The sequence below is a fragment of the Wasmannia auropunctata genome, unplaced genomic scaffold (assembly GCF_000956235.1).
Source record: "Wasmannia auropunctata unplaced genomic scaffold, wasmannia.A_1.0 LD336031.1, whole genome shotgun sequence".
Lineage (NCBI taxonomy): Eukaryota > Metazoa > Arthropoda > Insecta > Hymenoptera > Formicidae > Wasmannia > Wasmannia auropunctata.
Window position 1 is genome coordinate 370518 of NW_012026859.1, and position 25644 is coordinate 396161.

Here is a 25644-nt window from a genome sequence, read left to right on the forward strand (position 1 = left end):
TATAGGCATTGGATTGATAGAAACTTCGCTTTCATTTTTCACAAGCAATCCACATGCGCATGGACAGAGCTGAAAACAATTCCGTACAATTAATTATTATTATTATTAATTTAATTATAACTACGATTTTTTACAACATATTTTATCTTTAAAATTAAAAAGATATTGAAATATCTACCCATATTACGATATACAATTACAATTTAAAAAACTGCTATTGCGTAAGTTTTCTTATTATATCGCATTCTATTTTCCAAATGATTTTAAATAGGAAATATTCCTTCTCAACTAGACAAAGAGTTATTCTCGAACAATTTTCTTAGTATGAATAATAAATTTGATTTACCATTTCCTCAGTAAGCGTCGATGCATCTCGGGTGGAGGAAATTGAAGACGATATATTGACGATACATTGATGTGACGATTCATTGATTTTATTTTTGCGTTTGTTAGCTATTTCACATAAACAACAATGATTGCTTATAAATAGTACCTGTTATCTCTTCATCCGTCCTTGTAAAATACGAGAAGTGACAGAAATTCTTTTCAGAGATAAAACCTGTTTTTTTTCTTACTTACTAACGTATTTCGGCACTTGTTTTGCACTGTCATACTTCCGCTGAGGCTCATCTTGACGTATTTGACTCGTGGTTCTGTCGGAAGGTGCTTGTTGTACAAACAACAACTTTAATCCGTTCTCACTTGTATCAGTCGATTGGGTTTTTGAAGAGATTTTTTTCTCTTGTCCTTTCGCGCGCATGTCAATGCTATCATTCTCTTTGGAAAAAAAATAGTCTAATACACTTCCAGGAATAGAAAGATTATCGCCTTTTTTATGCTTTTCGGCAGCCAGAGAAATTTCATAGATCGTTTTCAAAATATTATCAAAATCAAGATGTTTCGATGAGATGTCGTGACTGTAATCATCACTTCTTTCTGTATCGATCACGAATCGCCTCGATTCCTTCGAAGAATCCTCCAGGTGAAGCGACACGCCACAGAGTGCACAAACCGAGGAGGACGTAGTCGCGATTAATTCAGATCCAGGACTACGCGGCTAATGAAAGTTATTTTCAATTAATGCCATTTTATTTTCAATTTTTTTTTTACCGTAAGTGTGACAATAATAAATTCAAGAATAAAAATTTTATTACTTGACTACTCTCGTATCGTCCTGAATCAGGATTGTGCATTCGAGGATCTGCGTCTTTCCTCCGTCGCACTTCTACGCTCGTGATTAATTGTATCAATCTTAACGCAGCTTCCTTGATTGCTTGCAATAAATCATGGAGCATCGTGATCTGTTAGCAATTTATTATTTCCTTCTAATGACTAACAGACAATTATGAACTCACATATGTGCAAACATTAAATTGAACATTTTATTGATTTTCTAATAAAAATCACTACTTATTTTGCGATGATTATTAAAGCTTCTTTATGTCGTCTTTTAAGATAAAATTCTAAATGCTTGTATGTCCGTTACTTACAATAAATTAAATTTTCTTATTATTTATTGATAATTGAACAGATAAAAGAAATTATAAAATTATATTGTAACACAAAGCAAGAAATACGTATTGCAGATTTGATTTCTGAATTCGACCTACTTGCTGATCATGTTCGGTATCAAGCATGGGCGGACGATAAGGCCCTCTCGACTCTTTGCATAAGCGATATGCAGGACAAAGGGGCATTTCGGATCGCGAATTCGTAGTGCCTGGCGAAGAATCGCGACCCATCAGCACAATACCTTGCTTCGATGGAATCGCGATGGCAAGAGGACGAAGTCTTGCGACATCTTTCGCATCGCCTATCACTTCCATCGTGTTTAATTTAAATAAATTCGGTCTAATCTGAAGTAATAACGGCGCGACGGTAACACGGACGATTCCGACGAGTCCCGATAATGTCGAGCCATTTTCACTTTATATCGCCATGTCACTTGTCATTTCGTACCGCTATGTCTCTTTCGGTGCGTATACCGGCGCCATCGTGACTCGAAATTTGAAGGATTTTTATCTGCGATGTTAATAGTTAACGGAAGACACTTCACGATGTAAGTCTAACGTTCGTCTAGTAACCTAGTCTCAGCTTGTCAAAATTTTCTGTGAACGATGGCTGATTTTTCAAGAACATCAACAGCCGCCGCGTCGAATACCAATATAGATAGATCTGCAAGTGAAATCAATATCAATAAAACGAGTTATTGGAGACAAATGTTGAAGAGTTACGAGAAGAGAAACGCTTCGTTGGAGAAGAGACGTAACGTACTCGTCGAGAGAGTTCGTTTTATGGAATGTACACTGCCATCCTTATTAATGGGCGTCGCTGCATCTACCGCCTATGGCAAACGAGTGCCCGACAAGACGAAAATCCCTGAAAACACGTCCAAATCCTCTGTTCAAAAAACATAGCAGCAAGAACGTATTACAAGTAACAGCATATTCAGACAATCAAATCTGCCAATAAATATATTTTAAAGTGTCTACTATAATCTACATCTTTTTGTTCGCAGAAATATAATGGAATCTGCTAACAAAATATGATGACAGATTAGTTGAAGAAATAAAGTAGAATTTGTCGTTTTATTATCGTTTGAATGAAATTCTATTTAAATAAAATAATGTTCAGTTAGCTTATTCGTTCTAAAGATTAGCAGTTTAGTAATAAAAGAGACAGAAAAATAGGTGGACAAGTTTTTATTCGTTTCTTGTAGATACACACACGACGAATAAAATCAATTCTAAGTATGAAACGAACCTGTGAACGTGGCAAATAGCCATAGCGGAACAGGCTTGATCGCATCGCTTTTTGCTTCGAAAATTTATACAGCATAAATACGGTAAGCGTTTGGGTATACACACACTTCTTGCGAAAGATACTAAAATCTACCAAATCACTCAAGATCGATACAACATGCTAAGGCACGCTCGTTATATGTTCAAAATCGATCGAACGAAAAGTAGGACTAGAAACACATTGTTCACACTTAATACGCAATGAACGTTAAATGCTGAAGCATACATACGCGCGTATACGTATATATTTTTCAGATATATAATAGAGACACACGCAAGCCTATATAGCTTAAGTTTCGATAAGATTCGATGAAATTATCCTACGGTGAAGGTAGCAATTATCTCGCTTTAATTCAGTATACAATTCTATTATATGCCTTACATCGCGTATAAAATCGGCGTACAAAGATTTAAAAAGAAAAAACTTAAAAGAAGAAGATATCGAAGTAGAGTGAATTGTTGAGAAATCTATATATTTCTTGTGTATATATATATATTACTTTCCTACAATTACTCTTTCTAACGACTCTTCACGCAGTGTATAATGTGAACGGAAATATAATAACAATCTCCAATAGTCGTTGATATAGACACTATAGAATCTTTGTTCTCAGCGCGAAAGGCACTGCACAGACATGTCTTTGTAGATCGCTGTATGCACAGTATCACGAACAGTATCATACGTGGCAATTTGTGACGCACACGAGACGTGTGCCATCTCAAATTAGCCAACAGGTGCGTAGCCTTTCCCTTCGTCGTATCAAATTTAAATTTACATCGAAACGTGAATTTAAATTTCGATAGAGACGCACTAGGGAGTCAGAGATACATTTGATACGTCGCTAACAAGGACACGTCCGTTTAGCGCAGTCGTTCTCAATCTGATTTCCTCTGGGCGTATCCCCATCTCTTAAAAAAAATGCAATCGATCGCAAATGTCTCGAATCATATGTGAAATTATTTTGCAATTATTTTGTAATAATTATTGCATGTTGTAATAATTATTACAAAGCATGGTTACAGTTATTTTCGTTATAGTTATTTTGCAGTAACGCTTTATGTAATTTACGCTCGCGTGTGAGGGAGAGATATTTATAATCTACGGCTTATTTGGCACTTGATTTCACAGCTTGTACGAAAAGATTGGTCGTGACGTGGAGAGGTGAAGTACGCCATAACCGAGGGTTCAGGTTGGCACTCGATCCGCAGGCGCCCTCGTTTTTACTTCTAGGACGTACCATTTCTGATCGTCACTTGGGCACACCAAGCAGCGCCAGCCGTATTGTCCTGTAACAAGTCATAAAAAGAATTTATGTGATCGAGCTGTTGAGCTTGCGATTCAAAATCAATGAGAGAATCGAAGCCAGATCAATTGTAGATAAACGGACTCAAAGTCAACCGATCGTTGTACATAATGTGTCTCTGCGCCATGTTTATCTTGCACGTCCTTATTTTACTTGCGAATGAGTAATATCGGATACGCAGACATAAATCGGCGTCAAATTTGCAGAACGAACTGAATTTAAAGCTCATGTTTTGAGTCGCCCGGGAAGCTACTACGATTCGCCGCTTATTAATATTAATGAGCATTTAGAAACGTTACCTTACCTCGTTTGTGCCGCGGGTTTCACCCACGGGTTCATTGACTCCTCCGTGGAACTCGTGGGCTGATGGACAGAGTCTGCGACGACGAGAGACGACGGAGAACCTCTTCTCGCCTTTATCTCCAGCGAAAATAGATCACCTGCGTAAAGTACACCCACGGTGAAGCATGAGCTTTACATCGCGTTTCCCATACAGCACAGAAATGTTTCAATTATACTACAGCAACATTGTAATTTTGTAAAATATTTAAAGACATTGTATGTAGAAAGACATGCAATTTCAGCAATTTATAGCGATATTAATTAAAGAAATATTGTAAAAGATATTATTCCACAATACTTGGTAATAATGAAATATTTCTGGATTGTTTCTATAATTTTTTTGTGCTGTACGAGAGAGTTTTAATTATTTCGCTATAAAAGATAATCATCACGTAAATTGTCCATTAAATAAAAGGCGACTGTAATTGCTTAAAAAATTTTGTGTGGTATTTTGTGGTGATCGAATTCGCTATATAGCAGCAGTAATGTTTTAAACGTAGCGAAAAGATGTAATATCGCTATACATTAAATTTCAGTGCGTATTATTTTCTTGAAATAAAGCAATTTTTTGTATTCTTAATGAAATTAATGCCTGCTATGGATATTATTTTTACGAATACATTCATAGCGATTAATTCCTATGAGACAGATGAAGAAAATAGGAGAAGAGAAGCATAATATCATTACCATCACCAACTGGTGTAACAAACGCGTAATGTATAATGTGACTATGCCGTGACGGAAACGTGCTACAAAGCGCTACTACGGTCCAAATAGCTATGTAATCGGAGTACTTTGAACGGTTCGATGAATATTCTCTAATCAAAATACATAGAAGAATTAAGAGTCTACATACACTGAATTTGATAATTTAAAAATGCAAATATGATTATTATTATTACCGCGACAATTTTGAAAATATTAATATCACAAGCATAACTAAAAAAAATAAAAAAAAAATTGTAACGCTAGAATATTCCAGCAAGCAAAATATTAGCAGTATCTCAGACAGTCAAATTTACCGAAAACATTCTCCAAAATGTCTGCAAAAAAATTTCTTGCAGAATCTGTTGGATCCATTTAGCTATCATGTTTAATAGTTGCATCTTTTTTCGTATTTTCCAAAGAAAACTGAGCTCGTGTCGGTCGTCTGTCTCATATACGTACACTCAAAGACGTAAGGTAGGGTATGCAGTCGTTAGCTTTCCTTCTCCTTCTCCTCCTCACCTCCTCATCCACATTTTTTTTTCTCCACGACCTCGGTTTTCTTCTGTTCGCCGCTATTTTCTGGAAGCCCTGGTCGCTCCGGAGAACACGCGCTTTCTTCCGCGCGATCCTCTATCGCGAGGGAGGTTCCTTCCAGCTTCTCAAAAACTACACGTGCAACTTGGGCAGGCACCAACTTTCAATTATAACGCGCGAGCACAACTTTCTTCGGTGTGAAAACGGGGAATTACAGCGAAAGTTAACTAGGCGATGTTATCGGATCTTTAAATCACGCCCGTCTTTACGAAAGTTCGTTGTTAAAGATTCGACATAGCGGCGGCGTATAGCTAAACGCAAATTTCCTGATACAAGACCAACGGATGGCTTCTTCGCCCGAAGGAGACGTCGCGGACGAATCTGTTTGTCATTCTTGCTGTTTTCACGGATCGTATCTCGCGCTCGTTACTCCTAACTCGTCTTCGTCTAACCTTCTTTTCTGAATTGTTTTTGGTAAGATCAATAACGGCCGCTTCTTCGGATTTACTGAGTTTCAATTCGTCTTCCTTCTCCCTCTCATCCTGTAAAATATAGGTATAGTAATCGTTTCCATTGAACTAGAGAAGAAATGTGGTTATCTCTATTACAGATCAATGGAATTAATGCTATTTAATCGACAAATAAATTTAAAAAAAGATCAATATAACATAGAATTTATGTTAATCAAATCGACAAATAAGTTTTAAAAAAAAAGTTAGATTAATCTAACATAAATTACGTACCGTGATATTGTGTTGAGCACCCAGAGTGATCTGTTGGTCGGATCTGTCCTTATCTTGGCATCGAGAGCACTCTATAGACATGTAATTTCCGTACGTTTCTATGGTTTGAACAGCGCGCGTGCAATTCGCATCTTTAAGTTGATCCTTTACACCTTCCAAGTTCTGTACATCCTCCGGAACTTGGTGCTTACTTTGGTCCACGTTCTTCACTTGCTGTACGACAATTGTCTCGCCTGTATCTCCGCTGTTATTCTTGCCGAAGGTACATTTCGCGCCGGCAGTCCGCAGTTCGTTTTCCAACCAGTATATTCTCTCCGTAAGTCTATAGTTTTCATCCAACAGCTCCTCTTCCCGCTGTTTCGACAGCCGCTTTTCTCGTTCCCGACTCCTCCCGACTTCCTCGTACGTCTCGAGTTTCTCCTCGAGGTCGCGAACGCGCTCCTGGTAGGAGGTCAGCTGCACTATCGAATCCATTGTCGACACATCGAAGCAGATCTTGGACGAATCGATCGGATGGAAGACCGGTGCTGTGATCTTGGCCGCTCGTTCCTGAATTCGAGCCCTTAATTCCTGGAGACGTTGCACCTCCTGCAGGAGTTCGCCGGACGGTGCTTCCGTCTGAGTGCCGCGGCTGGCGAACTCGACGTCGCGCTCCTCTTCATCTTCTTCCTCCTCTTCCTCCTCGAAGATGCCGCTCTCCTGAAGGGTCAACGGGAGCTTTCGCGGTAACACGGGTGACGTGGATTTCACAGAGTTTATTGTAGCGTTATTCGTGTAGGGTATCACGGTTGCCACGGCGCGACTTCTCTGTTTGTTGATTGAATGATCCTGAAATATCATTGCAATCGTTGCATTTGCAAGAAATAGAGGGAAGGTACACGCACGACTGCCAGCGATCAACAATAAAGAGATTGCTCAAGTGACTAAATTATTTTCATTTGTACTAATTAATTTGGAGCTATATAATATTTATATTTGATTAATATTTTATATTTGAACGTATATTCGAAAGGGATGCTCACCTTGTTCGTGTGGGCCGGCTCCGGTGAGACGATGCCGCTGTCCACCGCGTCGGGACTGTCCTTGCGCATAGGTATTTCCTCCATTTCGAGCAATCGAAATTCCAGCAGCTCATTTTGCTCTCGTATCTCGGAGAGCTCCACCAAAAGTGCGGCTTCTCGTTCTTCGGCAGCTCGAAGCTTATCGTTCAGCTCACTCAACTCCTTGTCACGATCGGCACATCTCTGTGAAACACAAAAGAGCCTTCTTTATAAAAACTCTCAAATGCATTAAAAATTATAAATTCTTGATATTCCTAAATTAGATTTATCCTATATTATAAAACTTAACTGAAAAAAATTGCCAAGAATTATAAGCGAAAAAATTTTACCTCTTGCAAGAGTGCTTTCTCCAAGTCGCAAATTTGAATCTTGGCATGCGACAGTTCGCGCTGCTCTTTAAGAAGCTTCGACTGTAGCTCTTCGATCTCAACGAGAACGGCTTCGTACGCTTCTCTAGTGACACCATTGCCCTGCCACTGACCATAGCCCCCAGGTTGTGGCGACATCGAGGACGGGGCGCTCGATAGAGCGCTGTCATCATCTTCATGATCCTCCTCGTCATCCACTTCGGCTACCGGTTCTAACTCTAACCACTGTTTATAAAATTCCTCCTTCCTTTTCTTATTGGATAACTGCTCCAACTTTCTCTCTCTCTCCTTGAGTAACAGAAAAATATGCATTTTTATATTTCTCAAATTTCTATTAGAGTTGGTTATTTTTATTAGAATGCGAAATTTAATTTGTTTTAATAATCTAATACCTTTTTTCAAATTAAGATATCTACATTCTTATTTTATATGTATCTTTTCAAAAGTTCATAAATTTTAGATTGAAATATCTTTCTTTCAAAACCCAAAACATAATAATTTTAGTATTCTAACTTTTTAGAAACCTTAAAACTTACAAGAAGTAAAAAATTATATTTAAAGAATTTTCAACTTGTCTACTTCCTTAAGAAAATTCCATTACCTTAACTGCCTGTCTAAGTATTTCGATGACTTCCTGCTGTTCAAGCGCGAGTTCACGGAGGCGCTCGACCTCGATTTCATTTATGGCTCTGTCGGATTCTATTGCGCGCATATATGACCTCACCTTAAAGGATACCCCACCTTAATGGCTTATGTCATTACGCACTTATATCGCGATGAGAGATATTGTGGGAAATTATTAATGATAATAAATAATTACGTATATAGAACAATATATAGTTGAAATATATATAGAATATTTAAAGTAATTTCGAACATGCATTTGTATATTGAAGATTATTAGTAAAAAAGTTGCGTTCAAGAATTATATACCATGTGACCATCATCTCTGAAAATTTTCTTCTCTATGCGAGATGCTGCCTGTATCGGTTGGTTCCCCTCGTTCCCCCGTAACTTCCGCATCTGTAACATGGAAATAATTAATCCTTAATGGATGCTTTCATCATTAACAATTATTGCTGTTGGTGAATAGATTCTGTTTTTTTTTTTTGTATTACGTTAAAGCAAAGTCTGATAAAAATATATTTTTCGAACGAGAAAATTAAATGTCAAAGATTTTATTAGGACGCAAGAGAGGAAACTAAAAAGTTCCACAATTAACATACGAATAACATTAAATCGATTTAAAAGATGATATTAATTTAAAGCATCTTTAAGCATTTTTAATTATATTCCGACACTATTCCATTCCAATGGAACAATGGAACATTTTCGAGCGAATAAACGCGAGGTAAATGAAGTCATTGAATTCAATAGGAGGAGCATAATATTGCGGTTTTGTTTCGGCAGAGCCGGTAGAACTGATCGTTCTTGGCGTTCTTCGGAAGGAAGTAGCAGAAATCTATCGCGATCGTTTCAGTGAATTCAGTCTTCCGGATGAACGTCACGGTCCGATGCGACATATGTGCAACGAGCCGGGGAGCCGCGAAAGGAAGGCGGCTGATAAGGGGAGAGAAGGAGAGAAAAGAGGAGAGAAAAGCAAGACGCGAGTTGCGTTGCAACGATTGGATTACGGAGAGTCCCGATGAGAGTCTGGGTGGACCGTTAGCTTGGCCCCCTGACATACAGCCGCGCAGGCCTCTCTCAGTTTCCTTCCTCCTCAGGTGGGTATCAACGTGCGGTTCGTGTGTGACGGCGCACACGAACGTAAGAGATGCGCCCGAAGAAGAGAACCCTGCGATTGCACCTTGCACACTTGCCGCACCGCGCGATGATGCACTTTGCGCCATATATGTAAATTGTTGGACACGCGCGCGCTCGTTACACCGGCTCGTTTCTCCTCTCTTGCGGGCCAAGGGGGATCGACTATATCGGATATAAGACATATTGGGACAGGTGAAACGAGCGCGTCACGCGTTACCGTTATCCGCGCTTCGCCGCTCGTCTCGTCTTGTTTTGTCCCGACGTTTTCTTATATTTATTCGACATCTGGTGTACAGTTATCGGGACACGCGTTGAAAATAATTAGCGATTTCAATGAGCGCAGAAGCAATCAGCGCTATTTTTTTCCGAAGCTGCGGATATCTCGTTCTCGTGAAGATTTTAACTCGCGGGTTCTTCGACTTCTACATAATAATTAATTTAGCAACAATTAAAACGTTCCAGTGAATGAGTAGTTAATGAATATTGATAAATAATTCGATCTCTTTCTTAAGTGAAAATAAGACTTTCATTACCTATTTTTCTTTTAGATATCTGTTAAAATCATAATTTCCGAAAGATGGATCGGAGACTTGGATCGCGTTTCACGGATCTCAGAAGGATTAATTATTAGTGCATAATTAATAACTTCAACAAGTAATTTTCTTCATATAATTGAATAGAAAAATTACTGCTATAAATTATACATTATTTTTCCTAAAGTACAGCTATTTTTTTATAACATTCTTTTCTGTGAAAAAAAATTATGAAGAGAGGTATTCTAAATTGTTATATAATATTGTATAAAATTAAGCGAGGAGCTACAAAAAAATAATAATCTTTATCTCCATTTATTTACTACCATTTTATTAATATCTTACACCGCTATATTGTCCGAATATTTGACATTACATTGATCGTTATGTTTTTAAAGTATATCGAAAATATTTTTAAAAAATTCTCCGTTCCAATTTAAACATGACATCTTTATAATAGGAATTCACATGTCTGACAATTTTATAATACAACGAGAATATGTCTATGTATTTATAAATTCGTTCACTCCACGAACAGATTGAATTTGGAATATCCTATGGGAATCTCGCGTGCGGTATCTTGACTCGATCCACGCGTACCATCATCCCGTACAGTACCTAATCTCACTTTCACCGCATCGTCTCCGCTTACGATCTCGTAATCCGTCTGCGTGTTTCTCGGATGGCTTGCGTATTTCTAATGTACTACCGTCTATTAAGAATCGACGAAACTTCCTTGTGGTACACGCAATCGGTCCTTGCTCCTCGGCTGCTAGATAGATTGCCAGATCGCGATAAAGATTTACGTATCGAGTTTATTTCATTCCAAAATAGATGATTTTTTTTTATATGCAAGCATAGAGAATTCCTTCTATAAAAATACGAAATATTTTTTTTAAATCTAGTAAAAATAATTTTTATTCTGTAAAATATATACTGTACACAAAATTATATAAACTTTAGTCGGAGCAACATGAAACCAATGATCAACGCAAACTTTTTACTTTAAAAAAATATTAGAATAAAATTTATACAAAAAAAACTCATTAAATTTCAATTTTCTTGAATATACCATTTGAAACAAAACACATTTGATGCAAAACTTTTTGCAATTTTGATTAAACTAAAAAAATAAAATTTTTCGTACAAAGTAAAAATCTGAAAAATAGATAGTTTCGTCATGTATATTTATTTCAACGCGCCCACCGCAACACGACGCTCGCTTATGATTTATTATTATATTCGATTCTTGCCAAGCCCTCATGCCGCTGTCTGTCGCGCTCGAAGCGCGACTTTCGCTCTCATTGTCAGCTTTACTCGCGCTCGCCGACCCGCATGTTAAAATCGAAATGTCCGCGTTATTGAAGGACGTGCCGTGGGTGCCAAACGCGCATAACATACATAACGTATCGTCCTTCTTCCTATGCGTGCTCGTAACTTCTTACGCCAAGAGAGGAAGTTACTAATTGCACGGTCTACGCCCACCGTTGTTCAGGTATTATTAATAACGTGACCGCAACGATTGGATTGGAATTACATAGCACTCCGCGTGTAGACGTGAGAGAGACTACGTAAGCGCGCGTCTCTCCCACGCCGTCGTCACCCATGCATCCGCACAGATGCGGTGCCCAAGGCACATCGTGTTTGCGGCTTGACCACGAACTTGGACTTCGATCCAATCCCTCAGGGGGTTCCCAATGACGATTGCCATCAATTATATTTTATTTTATTTTATTTTATTTTTTTTAAGAAAAACTCTAAAAGTCCGATCACTTCGACTTCTCATCCGTTAAGATCGCAGCAGAACGGTATATAAGATGCGCAAAATGTCACGAAGACAGACCTCTTCAGAGAGACAGGCCTCTTCGGCTGTTGCCTGAAGCGCGATCGATTACGCGAGCGGGTAACTTCATCGTGAAAAGAAGTTACAGAAAGACGACGGCTCGCCCGGATCTCTCTCGATCGGATTCTTCCCATCGCGTTCCGCCCGCGCGGATTTCTTTATAAAGTCAAGGATAAAGGAGGCGAGGTTGAGCGAAGGTGTTGTTAAAGTAGGCATACATAGAGAAACCGCGACGGCGATCCTTGAGGTGATCCGATCCGGTAACGTGACCGCGGGCTCGATTGCGCGCTAATATATGTGCGCTCTCATGCACCGATGTATCACGACCCGCGCGCTCGTATCTCTGCGGTTGCCGCGGGGCGGCGCGGGGGAGAGGGCAAAAGGGGGATTGGGAACTTTCTTCTGCGAAGTAGCTCACCGAGAGTGGCGCGGTATCGTTAGTTGTCGAGAAGGTACTTACTTGCCTACCGGCGCCGCGTCGCCGTTCTTCGTTCCGAGAGTGTTTCATCTCGGCTGATCTTTTAGAAGGCTCAAGATAGAATCGAAGGGAGAACGCGCGCGATGAGCGGGCGCGCGCGCGCGGGTCGTTCCACTTGCAATTGAGACGAGGCGAGGAAGCGCATCCGGTGAAATAACAGCTCCGTTTGGAGCCGGTATCGGCGACGGATCGCTGCCGCCTTTCTCTCTCTCGCGAGACTCTCGCGCTTCTTTTATACGCGTCGCGGAGTCATTGAAATTCATCCCGGCGCGCCGCCTCAAAGGAGGACAATGGTAGATAGTTAAGTGCTTAAGGCATACTTACGTGTCCGCTCGTGCCTACACGCGGCATCGGGACACGGCGGGCATCCGCATTGGATGTTATATACGGGCGTGCGAGCGCGCGGACACGTTTCAACGGATTTGCGAAATTCGCTACGAAAATACTATAATACGGTCTCGCCTGTTAGCCATCCCGATTATCTTCGTCCGTTTCTTGCAAAATCGCAAACGTTTCTCACTCCGATTGTTCGATCTTAATCTTTGAGAAATCTATGGAACTAACGAGTTAAAAGTGAAGCTACTGTATATAACGACGCAGCAAAATGCTATTCTAATTTAAGGGTGCTCTTTTCTTTTCCACAGAAATAGAAGAACACTATTGAAACGTATACGTTATTAATTCAGAGATTAAATCAATATATTTATATAAATTACAAATTATCCCCAAGTGATTCGATGATAAGTTATTGCAACGCGTTTATACACGCAATGACTATAATTCCTCGTACATGATGAAAGCTACTATTGTGGCTCTTCAAAACGACAGGATTAACGGTTGGCACAGCTATATTAATCTCTCGTGCAGAATACATTATGATGTATCACATTGTGAGACTGGCACATTTATATATTTACGCGCGTACATTGTTCTAAATTTATTCGTGAACATATTAAAAATCTTTTTATTTCAGTTAATCTTCCAAAGCAACAACGAGCACATTGTCGGTAGTCCGTGCAACAGTTCTTGCATTAACCTCGTAACGACTGCCAATTAGTCGAAAACTAATGCCTCCTACGAGGATTCCTACTTCCAGCTAATTGCCTCTTACGGAATCATTAGGCATTACCAGAAGCGTGCCGCGATTCACAACTGTGCATATGTCTAACTGGATCCACTCTCTATTCCGCAAAATGACTTTGCAAAATAATTCAATTACGGGAACCATTGTTACAGTCATACGGCACATTCGTGTTTTTCTGCTATTTTATTTTTCCTCTCGCGTCGCGACCCGCATCGCGAGATCGTTCCCACGGTACGTCGACGACACGCAACTTATGTCGATTTCCCTGGGAACGCGATCGGCTCCGCGTTCTATTCGCGTTTCTACTCAGGGACAAGAGAAGGCGCCGGTGAAACTGGAGTAGGCGCGTGAAAATATTCAATCTCGATGAGTGCGAGCATTGTCACAGTCAATTGCTCACGCAGAATAGTGTAAACATTTGTATAGGAATCCCTGAGAGGTGCCAATATTCGCGATTTTGTTTTAATTTTGAATTGCGCGCTTACAGGTAATAGAATCTAATTTTATTTTACTTTATTTTTTATTTACGTTACTTTAGTTTTTATTATTTTACGAGGAGGATTGCATCTGTTATTTTGACCGATATACCTTCTTATTCCGTTTCATTTGCAACCTTTTTTAGATAAAAATTTGGTGATTTTCGGTAGATTTAATTCAGCGATTTGTAATTAATATTCTTCAAAACGAGTAAAAAAAAATAATACTCTTATCGTGCAGTTCGCCGTCTTGTTATTGCTAAATATTTTTTAACATCTCACGCAGCGATCAACTTTCGTGACGATGAAACCGAATGGAAAGCATTATCGTTATACGACGTAACAAATTATACTCGTAGAAAACTATTCTCATGTATAGAATTAAAATATATAATTTTATCGCATCGTCAATCAACACATTAGTAGAATTTACTGAAAAATCGATAAAAAAACATCACTGAAAGTTTCTTCTTTAACGATGTGCTCCTAACGAAGCGCTCTTTCATAACATGTCTGAACGATGAATCATTGTAATGTCACATTGTAATACATATATGCAGTGGAAATTTTCACTATGGTGATTTCTCGTATGTATGATGAACGTATAGGTGAAAGCCACCATAGTAGCGCAAAGGTTAAAAATTACAACTGCTAGTCTCTCTCCCTTACCTTTCTGGTGACACTCTCTACTTTTCACGCGTGACACTTTGAGATGTAAAATCTATAAATCAACGTTATAATTGCCAATCTCTTCTCCCTTACCTTTCTCATTCAAGTGATAGTTTCTTTAAAGTGCAAAATCTAAAATCACCTCGTAAACGACGAGGTCACTTGAAGGAAGCGCGCGATGTCAAGCACCGCGTCGACTCTAACGGACACCGCGGAACGGATAATCGCGTGTAAAACGGAGGAGACAAGGAAGAAACAGATCGTAATCCTTACCTCGTTCCACGCGAACCCCATGAAGCGCACGTTGATGTTGAGAATTCATATAACGGGCGTGAAACGGGGGGGAAGTATCGGGACGTCGGGTATACGCCGGGTATACCTGGTAATATATAAACGATACACCGGAGATCCTGCGAAGAATCCCTCGAACGTGCGTCACACCCGGGGCACGCACGCACGCACAGGGGAGGGGGAGGGAACGACAAGTGGCGCGGACACGTCGGAAGAACGGTGCGCGCACGGCCGACGTCTAGACCAGACTGAAGGCACCTCCGATAATCGCGGGGGCCTTCTACGCTACCTGTGCGCGGAGCCGTGTTGCGAGCGCGGACCCGTTCCTCTCTTCCATTCCATTCGGAAAGCTACAGGCGTATCTACGGTTTGCTGACCTGGCAGGAACTTAAGCCCGAGACACAATGAAACGTGAGATTAGGATCATAACTGCTCCCTCTCCCCTCCCTTCCCCTCCCCTCCTGCCCTTCCTCGTTCCTCGTCAAAGGGTGTGACGCGAGACAATGCGCTCGCGTACCCTCCCATGTGTTATCTTCGTGTTAGAATCATGTGTGACTTTGACAAATTCGCTAATTCAGCGTTTAATTGAGAGAGCATGTTGTCTCTTGGGACAAGGAGGAAAGAATTTTTATTATCAATAGCTTCTGTTATTGTTTTTCATGTTAAAAGAAATAACGTTTAAACGGGTGTCCCAATAAGGGTTGTTAGATTGCGTGTTTCTTTTGGGAGAAGGAGAGTGTTTGGAGAGAGTATTAGGTATAACAGGATCGAGACTGGAAACCGAGAAGATTCGAGATAGGTGAAACGTTTCTCGTGTTTCCATTTCTTCTTTTTTAGATCAGAGTTCACGAAACCGTTGCCAAAGAAAAGACGTGGCTTTTTTTTTGTCGCTTTTACGGCTTTTACTCTGTAGATCCCGCGCTACCGTTAGCTAGCTCGATTAAGCGGCGATAAGACGGGAAAGGGTGTCAATTATATTGTGCGGCGCATAACTACACAACCTTTTAGCGGCGACCGCTCGCTCGCATGGCCTTTAAGTTCCTTTAAGATGACGAAGACGCGTATAATGCACAATGCGCGCGCGGCGGACCACCGCGGATCGTCTTGCGACGTCGTCGTCTTGACCCGGTACGTTGACCCGGCGGATATTACGATATCTGTGTGTATATACCCTCGGCTAAAAGCGAACCATCAAGATATACGAAATATCCATCGGATTCAGCGATTTGTAATGGCTTCGTTGAATCGTTAAACGCTTCGACGAAAGTAAAGACCGCTGTCCGAAAAGTGGCGACTGTATAACGTTGTCAGCGCATCTCTTGGAGCACGTCCAAATATCTAAGGCGCCTCAAGCAGCGCGGTATCGTTTTAAGCGCACTTTAGTATCGCTTCACATAATGGTTCATTAACCTTCCACGCATCGGCAAGCCTACCTACAGCTTTGCGTTTAACAATGACGTAATTCCAACAACTAATGACTTTTTTTTTAGTCATTAGTCTACTTCTCTGTAGCTTCCCGGAACAGCGACTGACAAAGAAAAGAAGTGATAGAGAAACGCGAATGCTTCCGATTTGCGAGAAGGTATTCTTTAAAAATCATTTTTAGCACGAGTATACTGTTATACTAGGACAGATGGCAAGAGATCGAGTGTGTAAGGCGTTGATTTCAACTCTGAACGAACCGAGTGTCCGTGCCGAAGACTTCTAGGAACTTGACGCTGTATAAACTTACATCGGAAGTCACACGATATGATAATCGCGTGCACCGGTACGGTCCTCAGGGTGAACCGTTGGACTGTTCACACGACGGTTCTTTGCCGTCGCGTGTATCTGAGAATGAATGGAATAAGGAAGAATTCCGAGCGAGATACCTTGGCAAGAATGAGACAAAAGCGACTGATGATATTCATTTCGTTCGTGATAGACGATCAATTAAAAAAACAACTGTAGCTCTATGCTGTAAACATATCGTTTAAATATCAATATTCGAAGCGGCAATATTTAAATTAGAAGGATATCTTAATTTATAATGTTTCTTCTAGTTCTTTTGAATGGCCCAAATAGTTTCGAGCAGTAGAATCATTGGAGAATTTTTATGAATAAATGGATGTGATGTATAAAATATCGTAGGCTATGTTTCATCTTTGCAACGAAATTGGAATTGATTTTTTTTTTACAATATGGAGAACTTAATGTTGAAAGCAGACTAATTACAAGCAATTGGAAAAAAATTGAAGTATTTTTTTATAACAGTATTGCGATATAATGTTAGCAGTGAAAAATAAATTGAGCAATAAAAGACTGGCAAATTTTAGAGATACAAATTTATAAATGCACACACACACAAAATTTTATTATTTAACTTTACAAAATATTATCAATTCAAATAAATAGGTAGAATTTTTATTTTGAAATTCACTTATCATGATATGTAATGTTGACGTTTTGAAAACTTGAAAAAAAATATAATGTGCATTTATCACAATTATTTTAAATAAAAAATTTAATTTCAACAAAAATGAAATCGCGCGCACGATTTATCTAAGCAGCTATTATTGAATACCCTGTACGACATTACGGAACGTGGTTTTTTTTTATCGTATTCCACGTATCCGCGACATTTCTCGCGGAAGCGGAAACACGCGTTGGTAAATGCAAGTTATACTCACCATCTCCTGCTCCGCCGGCGCCAACTTTCGTCGTTTCAAGAGCTTCGACAGCTTCTCAATCTCTCGGCTCTTGCCACGCAACTCATCCATCTGCAAAAATCCGCGAAACTCGTTTGAATGCGGCGGATCTCTCGCGCGTGGACACGTGTGGCGAAAGTTGCAATGAGAAAAATTAACATCGCCGGCGATCGCAACGAAGAATGGGATACACGGCGATGACGAAGGGGAGGGGCAAGCGATCGGTCCCTTTCGTACCGCTTTCGAGCTCTCACCTCGTCCCATCGCGCTCAGTCAGGCTTGTCAGGCCCCGGGGGCCTTTTTGCCTTCACCTTGTCTGTACAGGTGTGGGATGAGAGAAACGCCGCGCGCGCGTTATCCGCCGCCGTCGATATCCCTAAGCATTCACCGGCTCGTTTGCACGTACAAGCGCATTTTGTTCCGGTCGCGCGATATACCGGTACGATTTCTGAGAATGATGAATCATCTGGCAACCGGAAGTTTTAAATCAATGATTACCGTGATCGGATTACGATCTGAACGTGACGGCTGCACGCGTTAAACGAGCGCCGGCTGATAATACCTCTATTGGCATTTTCGCCTCAATAGTAGCTACAATTGTGGCTATTTTTAGGTTGGTTAAAATAGGCAAAAATGACTTTTATTTTACATTGCAATCGATATATTGCATTAATATTTTTAAATCTAATTTAATTTAAATTATTCTATTTTCTTATAATAACTGCACCATTTAAATACGATCAGCAAGATTTTCTCCGCGAATCTACATGGCGTTTGAGTTAGGCTTTCATTCAGTAAACGAGATTCACAACTCTTCATTTTTGCTTGCTTCATTTTTGGTCGCTCCACATGCTAAAAGCGACTCATGAGTCTCTTTTCGTTATCTCCGATATTTGGCTGCTCGCCAAGAATCGGGTCGCGATCGTATTAGTCCGGTGCGCGCCGGCAATGCGGTAGGCAACTTGCACGATTTCGACCGCAATGTGGCATGCTAGGAAGCGGGAAGTGCCTGCCCAAGCTACACGGCGAGCCGACGAATGCGCGAATAAACATCTTGGAATTAAATATAGCGTCTCCGATGCGGATTTGGACGCGGTACCGGCAGAAATTAGATATATGGCTTAGAATAAATTGGCGGAAGCGAGTTTTCATATACAATCGATGCATTAATTTACAAATAAAGCTAAATGCAAAATAAAATTGCATTGACAACTTGGAAAGCATTGCAAGAAGAGAAATCCTCATCCTTTGCGATTCGAAAAAGAAACGAATCATTACCAAAAATATTCTTTTATATTTTGATGTATTTGAGATAACAGAATAAAAAAAAGAAAAAAAATACAAAAGAATTCATTTTCGCAAAAATTCACAATTTCTGTATAGCGACTGGACAAGTGATTATTAACATATTCATATCAGCACCGAAAGGATTAAATTTAAAAATCGCATTGCTTGAACCAATATTTCGAGATGACGCGTAATTTTCCGTATTTCGTTGCTGCACGTACAATTTGCCCTGCAATTTGCAAATTGTTGAATCACATCGAAATTCCGGGGCCCAAGAATAGCGTGGGAAACTCGTGATCATTTTGGGTAATCGCACAGCGAGGGGCATTCTTTCTCGTCGATGCTATGGCAAACCGTTTCGGCCGTGTCGGTAAAACTTTTGTCCGAGTATACCGTCAGACCGCACTGATGCATCCTGGACAGACTCTTTTCTAGTTAGTGCAGACCAATACCGCGGGGCATAATTTTTTAATAAGCATCTTCGCAAGAGTCTCGTGCCTGACGCTAGCGCTTTCGCATTCGTGAAGGCGGATATTTTTATGTGCCCGAGTGGTGAATCGCCCTCGATATATACGACTCGGCATTCTTGCTCCGAGCAACGTAACACGGCCCGTATAATTATTAAGAGCCATTAAGCCGTTTAATGACGGTGCTGTTGATACTTCCGATATCTTAAACTGTGCGCTTACCATTTTTATAGCTTCGCTGCGAAGTGATTTTCGCAATGCGGAAAGTTCAGCTTCGTGATTCTCCCGTTGAGCTCGTATCTCAGCGATGCGAGTTTTCTCGGCATTTAGAGCGATCTAAATATAAAAATATCTCTTACAAGCGAAAACTTATCATGAACGTAATAAATCAATAAATCAGACGAAGCGTTTCGAAAAAGACATTTGCTTGAAAGTTGTAAATTAAAGAAAATTCAGCCGATTAAATTCTTAGTAGATCAAAAAAGAACGTCAAATATTTGTTCAAATAAAAACCGGAAATTTCGCAGACATTTCTATACTTATTATTAAGGTGATCCATATCTACCGTTAAAGTTAACTTTTTAAATTTAAATTTAGACGTCTCTCCAAAGTTTAAGCTTTAAAAGATTTAAGGGGAGATTTGCTCTTACACGTAATTTATCTTCGAGTTTCTCGTTTTCTGTGCGTAGATTTCGCATTTCCGCTTCCAGACGACGCGCATCGCCGCAGGAAGAAGTACCATTGATATTGCGAGTAGTGTTCGCTTGCGATTTTACCAATTGTTCGAGTTTTCGTATCGTGCCCTCAGCGTCAATTAAACGTTTTCTGAGGGTTGACAATTCACGCTTGTGACTCTCGTCTTTCACGGGATCCGATTTGAATGACGGCGACGGCGACGGCGATGGCGACGCAGATTGGACGATCCTGAAAGAAAATATCATCTTCAGTATTTTTTCTAATACCGCGCCAATTGAATATAGTCTTCGGGATTCAAATCTCGTGAATTACAAATTGATCATTTGTCAACTAAGGCTTGAGAATTGAAATAACTATATCGTGAGAAATGGAAAATTGAAAACTTAGAACTTAGCTTTACGTTTGTAAGAATTTTACCTAGTCTTCAATTCGGCTATGATCGGTTGATACTTGGCAGCCTCAGCAAATTTGGCCTCTCTGAGGGCAGTTTCGAACTCCCTCTTGGCAATTTTTGCTGCCCTTCGCTCTTCATGTAGCTCTGTTCGCGCGTTCGCCAGGTCCTCGCGTAGCCTTCGCGCTCCTTCCTCGAGCCATTGTATCGTTTTCCTCAATCTAGTCGCGTCATTTCTTCCCATGCCAGTTTCGCAAGATTGTGACATTCTAGCATCTTGCGGATTTATTGGCACAGCCTGATCTTTCTTTCTTAGACGTGGTAATGACGAGTCCTTTTTGTCTTCTATATGCTCAACTTTCCTTTTGCTGATTGCCTCACTGAGAGTGAAAAGTAAGAAATTGCATCATGCGTTATAATACGTATTTAATTTCAAATAATCTCTGATTGATTGAATCAAACTCATATTTTTTTTAGACGCGAATCATAAATTCCAGCTAAATGCAGGACATTACTATAGCAATAATTATAATAATTGCCGACATTTTGCTTTCAATATTTACAATAAAACATACAAGTGTATTTTTAACTTACAGTTCAAATTATCTTTTCTAAACATTTTTTAAATTAAAAGAATATTTTTATCGCTGAGACTCGTTAAGAAATTATGAAAATACTCGCATAACAATTCTATTTTTTGCATAATTTAAACTTTTATAATAAATATATTTGTTTAGCTATATCGTTGACGCAGTTTTTAATTTTGATTGTAGATATTTATTACATACGATATTCGATTTGATCACGAAATATTCTTACGCATAGGAATTGCACGACTCGTCGCGTCGCTGCGTTTTCTCAGGGATCTCCGAGTTCGTTGTCAGAGATTCTAAGCGTCGTCGTTTTCTCGCACCCTCCTTGGGTGCGAGAATGTTGATTCCAGTCGTTGATTTGTTCGTGTTCGTCGGCTTGACGGTGTCTCCCTCTGAGGAGTTTGCCATCGTCGCGTCGCTGGTAAAAAAAAAAAAACGCAGGTATTTATAAACTTCATGTTCAAACGTTTATATATATACGCGTATATATTGGATCTTCTAGCGTAGGCGCATGTAATTAGAGAGCCACAAGAAAGCCATTTTCAATCTTAAAAACAATTGGAAAACAATCGCATTTAAATAGTAATACAAATTATTTTGCAAAATATCAAATTGCAATTAAAAAAATAATACAATTAATAAATAATTTTTGACATTTTGCTTTTGTAAATTTTAAAACTTAAAACCAAAAATTTAACGTTTAAAATTCTTTCTGAGCGAATTATTTTATTGTATCAGTCCGAATTACAGAAGCTTTGTTATAAATGTATATAGTATGTATATAAATATAAATATACACACACACACATACACACACACACACACACACACACACATATATACATAATGTATGTAAAGCTTTCCATTTTTAATTTTGTTAGATTTTAAACAATTAATGGAAATGGTATTTTCATTAAAAGGCTGGAAATAGAATTGTTCAAAGTGGAACAATAAATTCTCCATTGTGAGAATATAGATATTATTTCCAATATATTGGTACATTGGTACAAGATGTGCAGTAATGCTATTATCTTAAGTGCCTTTATTTTAGAGAGTACGTAGGGTCAAGCGAGCCTTTCCTTTCAATGGCGGATTCATTAATTAAACGGATTCTCTAATTAAGCGGTTAAACGTTTTAAAAGCCATGCAACGATAATGAGGACGGAATTCCACATAAGCGAAATAAACTGCAGCTTAGAGTATCTCACGTAATACTTTTTTAAATGCTTATTATATTTATTTGACGAAATTGGAAACGCCCTGTTCCATTTTACAACCACAACAAGCTGAAAAGAATGGCGAACAAGAATCGCGATAGAAACTTACTTACCGTTTTTCGTGAGGACGTAAGAATATCTTAACCGACTAATCGCCGAGTATATTGTTGGATTCGGTGCGGCGAATCCTCCTCGCGAGAGACACCGTCGCCAACTAAGAAAGACCGAGGGCCTGAACTACGCCATGGCCTGCGGTCGCTATATGTGCTAATCGCGTCATCTCGTCTCTTTGGCTCTATTTAGCTCTCATCTCTCCTGTCTCCTCGCCGCGTCTACCGCCCACCCACTCTAAGTTTGACCAACTGGCCGTTCATGTCCGCTTTCGTCTGCACGAACTTGGTCGTGATCATTCTCGACAAAGCACTTGGATCGGAAAGGGAGATCTTTCGCATTTTTAATATAAGCTAATCGGAAAATTTGTATATGGATACAAATGATAATGATTATCATCTGTTGCGAACGTTCTAATATGGAGAGTGAAAGTTTGGGTCACCATTTTCAATCGACCTCACATCAAACACTGCTGATTGCCTGATAAAGAGAAGGGAATTAAGGAGGAAGAAATGATAACATTATTAAATTAATGTCATAATATAAAAATATTTATTCGAAAGTATAAATAAAATTAATACAACTCCAATAATGCATGTGTAAACTATACTGTATATTCTACATTAAAATATTTCACATAGTATTTCCATGATAAGTGCTATTTAAAATTGTAGTTAAAAACATATAATATAAATTAAATTATTTGTGTATTATAAATGATTAATTGTTTTCTATGAAATACTTATATTTGTCTTATTCTAAATCAGTCGGTACTCCTATAATAGTCTGAATAATTGTGATTAAAGCGTCAGAAAATAAAAGCAAAATTATTAGTTTACATTTTATTATATATACTTAAAAGAGATCAACGGATTTCCCTTGCAAATGAGGGGATAATCGTTACAAATCGTCGCCATCAAGTGGCTCAGGGCCCCTAGGCCCGGTCCGCGTCCCACGCTGCTCTGATAAGGGATGAATTAGAAGGGATGCGGATCGGCCGTTAGCTCGGTTAGCGAGAGAGGTCCGAATCGCGTGGGGTGCGGCGAAACTAGAGGAGAGCAGCCAGCTATCGATCGATAGCGACGCCTGTGCAGTGAGCGAGCCCGAGCTACGATCGACGACCGTAGAGCCCAGGGGAAACAATCGCGTCGTCTCTTTGACGTTAGCTCGACGCGCTCGCGACGCGCGCGAGAACGGGGCGAGTGTTGACAGTGGTTGTTGTTCCCTTTCACGTGCTCCCGCCGGCGATTCCGTGTGGCACGTATCGCCGCATCTTCCTCGCGTTCCCGGGGCCGTTGAAGGGGCCTTCTCCTCCTGACTCCGCTGCAGCCACGCAGCCGGCTGGCTTGACAGACACGCCGTTCGCGACGGCGGCATCCTCGGCGCGGCGAAACGCGTCGTCATGTGGCTGACAGTGCGAGATACATTAGGTGCGCCGAGAGTGTTGAATATTCGTGCGTATTTATAGAACTGCGCCGGTTCTTCACTTGCCGTTATCGGGGGTCTCCCATCCAAGCCGACGAGCTTGCACAGCCGACGCTTTAATAATCGCGATGAAAATCAGCTCCGAAAAGGAGGCACGACTCTAACGCAGTTGATATAAATCGGCTGAACGCACTTATTGTCTGTAGTCTCATTTAATTAGCGCAGCTCGTAACGCGTAGTTGCTCTACCATAACAGTTAGTTTATGATTATGTCTAGTGTACAGGATACCACTGCGGAGGCAAGTCAAGTAGAGTATAATTACTCGCATATTTCTATTAATGAGGATAAATTTGCAGAAAAATGGTACAATGGGAAAATTAACTGTAAAATAAAAATGGAGTTTTAAAAAGCGTGAAATAATCAAATCGTAATATCGAAAAAAAATTCAAGAATATAAATTTCGTTTCTAATATCTTTTTACATTCAATGACAAGTGAATAATTTTATAGAAAGTAATTTAATGGAAAGACATTTAAATACTGGAATATGAACAGTTCAAACAATCAGAATGAAAATTTTTCTATAATATGATTTTCGTGTCTGTTAAAAATATGACATTTCTTCATTTGAAAAAAGCAAAGAACATTAAATATTTTTAATTATTTAATTCTGCCATAAACTGTTCTACTATTCCTTTATATATTATTCTTGTTAATATAGTATTTCTCTATATGACGTTAAATTAGGACGTTTCAAATATGCATCAAAGGCTGCGCTAACTTTCTAAGCATCTTTAATCAAAGTTGATATTAGAGAGAGATTTGCCGATTAGAAAAACATATGATAATTTATTCGATTTGCGCCGGGTGACACGTATGACCGGGTACACTAAGTGGCCGAGAAAGTCGATATCTGGCTGATGAAGGCGCAGATCGAAATATCAATCTTAGGTAAAAGTTCTTGAACCTTGACTTCAGAGAATACATAATTATCGATTACATAGCTATGTTGATGTCCATACATCAGTTGCAACGATGTTTCACCTTAGCTGCGGCTTCGAAATTGTTCTTTCCCACAATATAGAAAGGAGAATGAAAAAAAAGTTAACTCTCAGATTATAGTTAATCGATTCTGAGATAGCGATAGAAATAGATAGGCAGAGAGGGAGGGAGAGAAAGGTGATAGGGGGAAGTGGGAAAGTGTTGGAAATTTTTAGAACTTTCTGAATGTGCTTGTTATATGGAAAATTAATTTTAACGACAGACTGTTTAAAAAAATATGTCTTTATATAATTGTCCCTTACAAAAATTCCGAGGAAAAAAATCGTTTTTTTTTATTGCACTTTCGCCAGTATTAGACATGAAATATTTTAATAATTACAACTCGAATATCATTTTTCAAGAAAAATCAAGTCTATTTGATTTTATGTACAATAGTAAATAAATTTAATTATACTTCAATTATATGCGCGTTAAAAGTATAATTCGCAGAAAGAATAAAGTTTTGCGGTTTGCAATCGATTGTGTTTGAAAATCTCTGTGTATACATATTTCATATTTTATTTAAAAAAAATCGATATTAAAAAAAAATTTATATATTTGGATACTTTTATTAGATTACATCCTTTTGTTATAGTCATATCCTGAAAAAATTGCTTATAACAGTACATGAGCTTTCGCTTTCTTGTATCGTACATATCATAGGCGTGTATACATCACGAAACGATGTACCTATACTTCACCACGCCCACGTGGTGACGGTGTTGCAAGT

The 25644-nt window shown here is 39.4% G+C and overlaps 3 protein-coding genes across 5 annotated transcripts in view; 1 reads left to right on the forward strand and 2 right to left on the reverse strand.

Moving 5' to 3' along the window:
• Window positions 1–25644, forward strand: part of LOC105452473 — a 43409-nt gene that overhangs the window by 12320 nt on the left and 5445 nt on the right. The gene's annotated exons all lie outside the window — the stretch shown is intronic.
• LOC105452469 lies at window positions 419–2436 on the reverse strand. The gene is made up of 4 exons (XM_011693583.1): window positions 1611–2436; window positions 1155–1301; window positions 580–1057; window positions 419–513 (listed from the first exon to the last, which is right to left on the reverse strand). The coding sequence occupies exons 1-4, from the start codon at window positions 1824–1826 to the stop codon at window positions 497–499; spliced, it is 858 nt and encodes a 285-aa protein (XP_011691885.1). The 5' UTR covers window positions 1827–2436; the 3' UTR covers window positions 419–496.
• LOC105452468 (janus kinase and microtubule-interacting protein 3) lies at window positions 2688–22589 on the reverse strand. Of its 3 annotated transcripts, none has more exons than XM_011693582.1 (14): window positions 22451–22589; window positions 21347–21538; window positions 20554–20907; window positions 20091–20364; window positions 19663–19776; window positions 17669–17758; window positions 8795–8884; window positions 8463–8585; window positions 7823–8149; window positions 7455–7676; window positions 6433–7260; window positions 6142–6231; window positions 4410–4545; window positions 2688–4088 (listed from the first exon to the last, which is right to left on the reverse strand). In XM_011693582.1, exons 2-13 carry the CDS (start codon window positions 21526–21528, stop codon window positions 4522–4524), a joined length of 2718 nt encoding a protein of 905 aa, XP_011691884.1. In that variant the 5' UTR covers window positions 21529–21538; window positions 22451–22589; the 3' UTR covers window positions 2688–4088; window positions 4410–4521. The 3 variants fall into 3 exon arrangements, with proteins under 3 accessions (XP_011691884.1, XP_011691883.1, XP_011691882.1); XM_011693581.1 differs by having other exon boundaries at window positions 5675–6231; XM_011693580.1 differs by having other exon boundaries at window positions 5615–6231.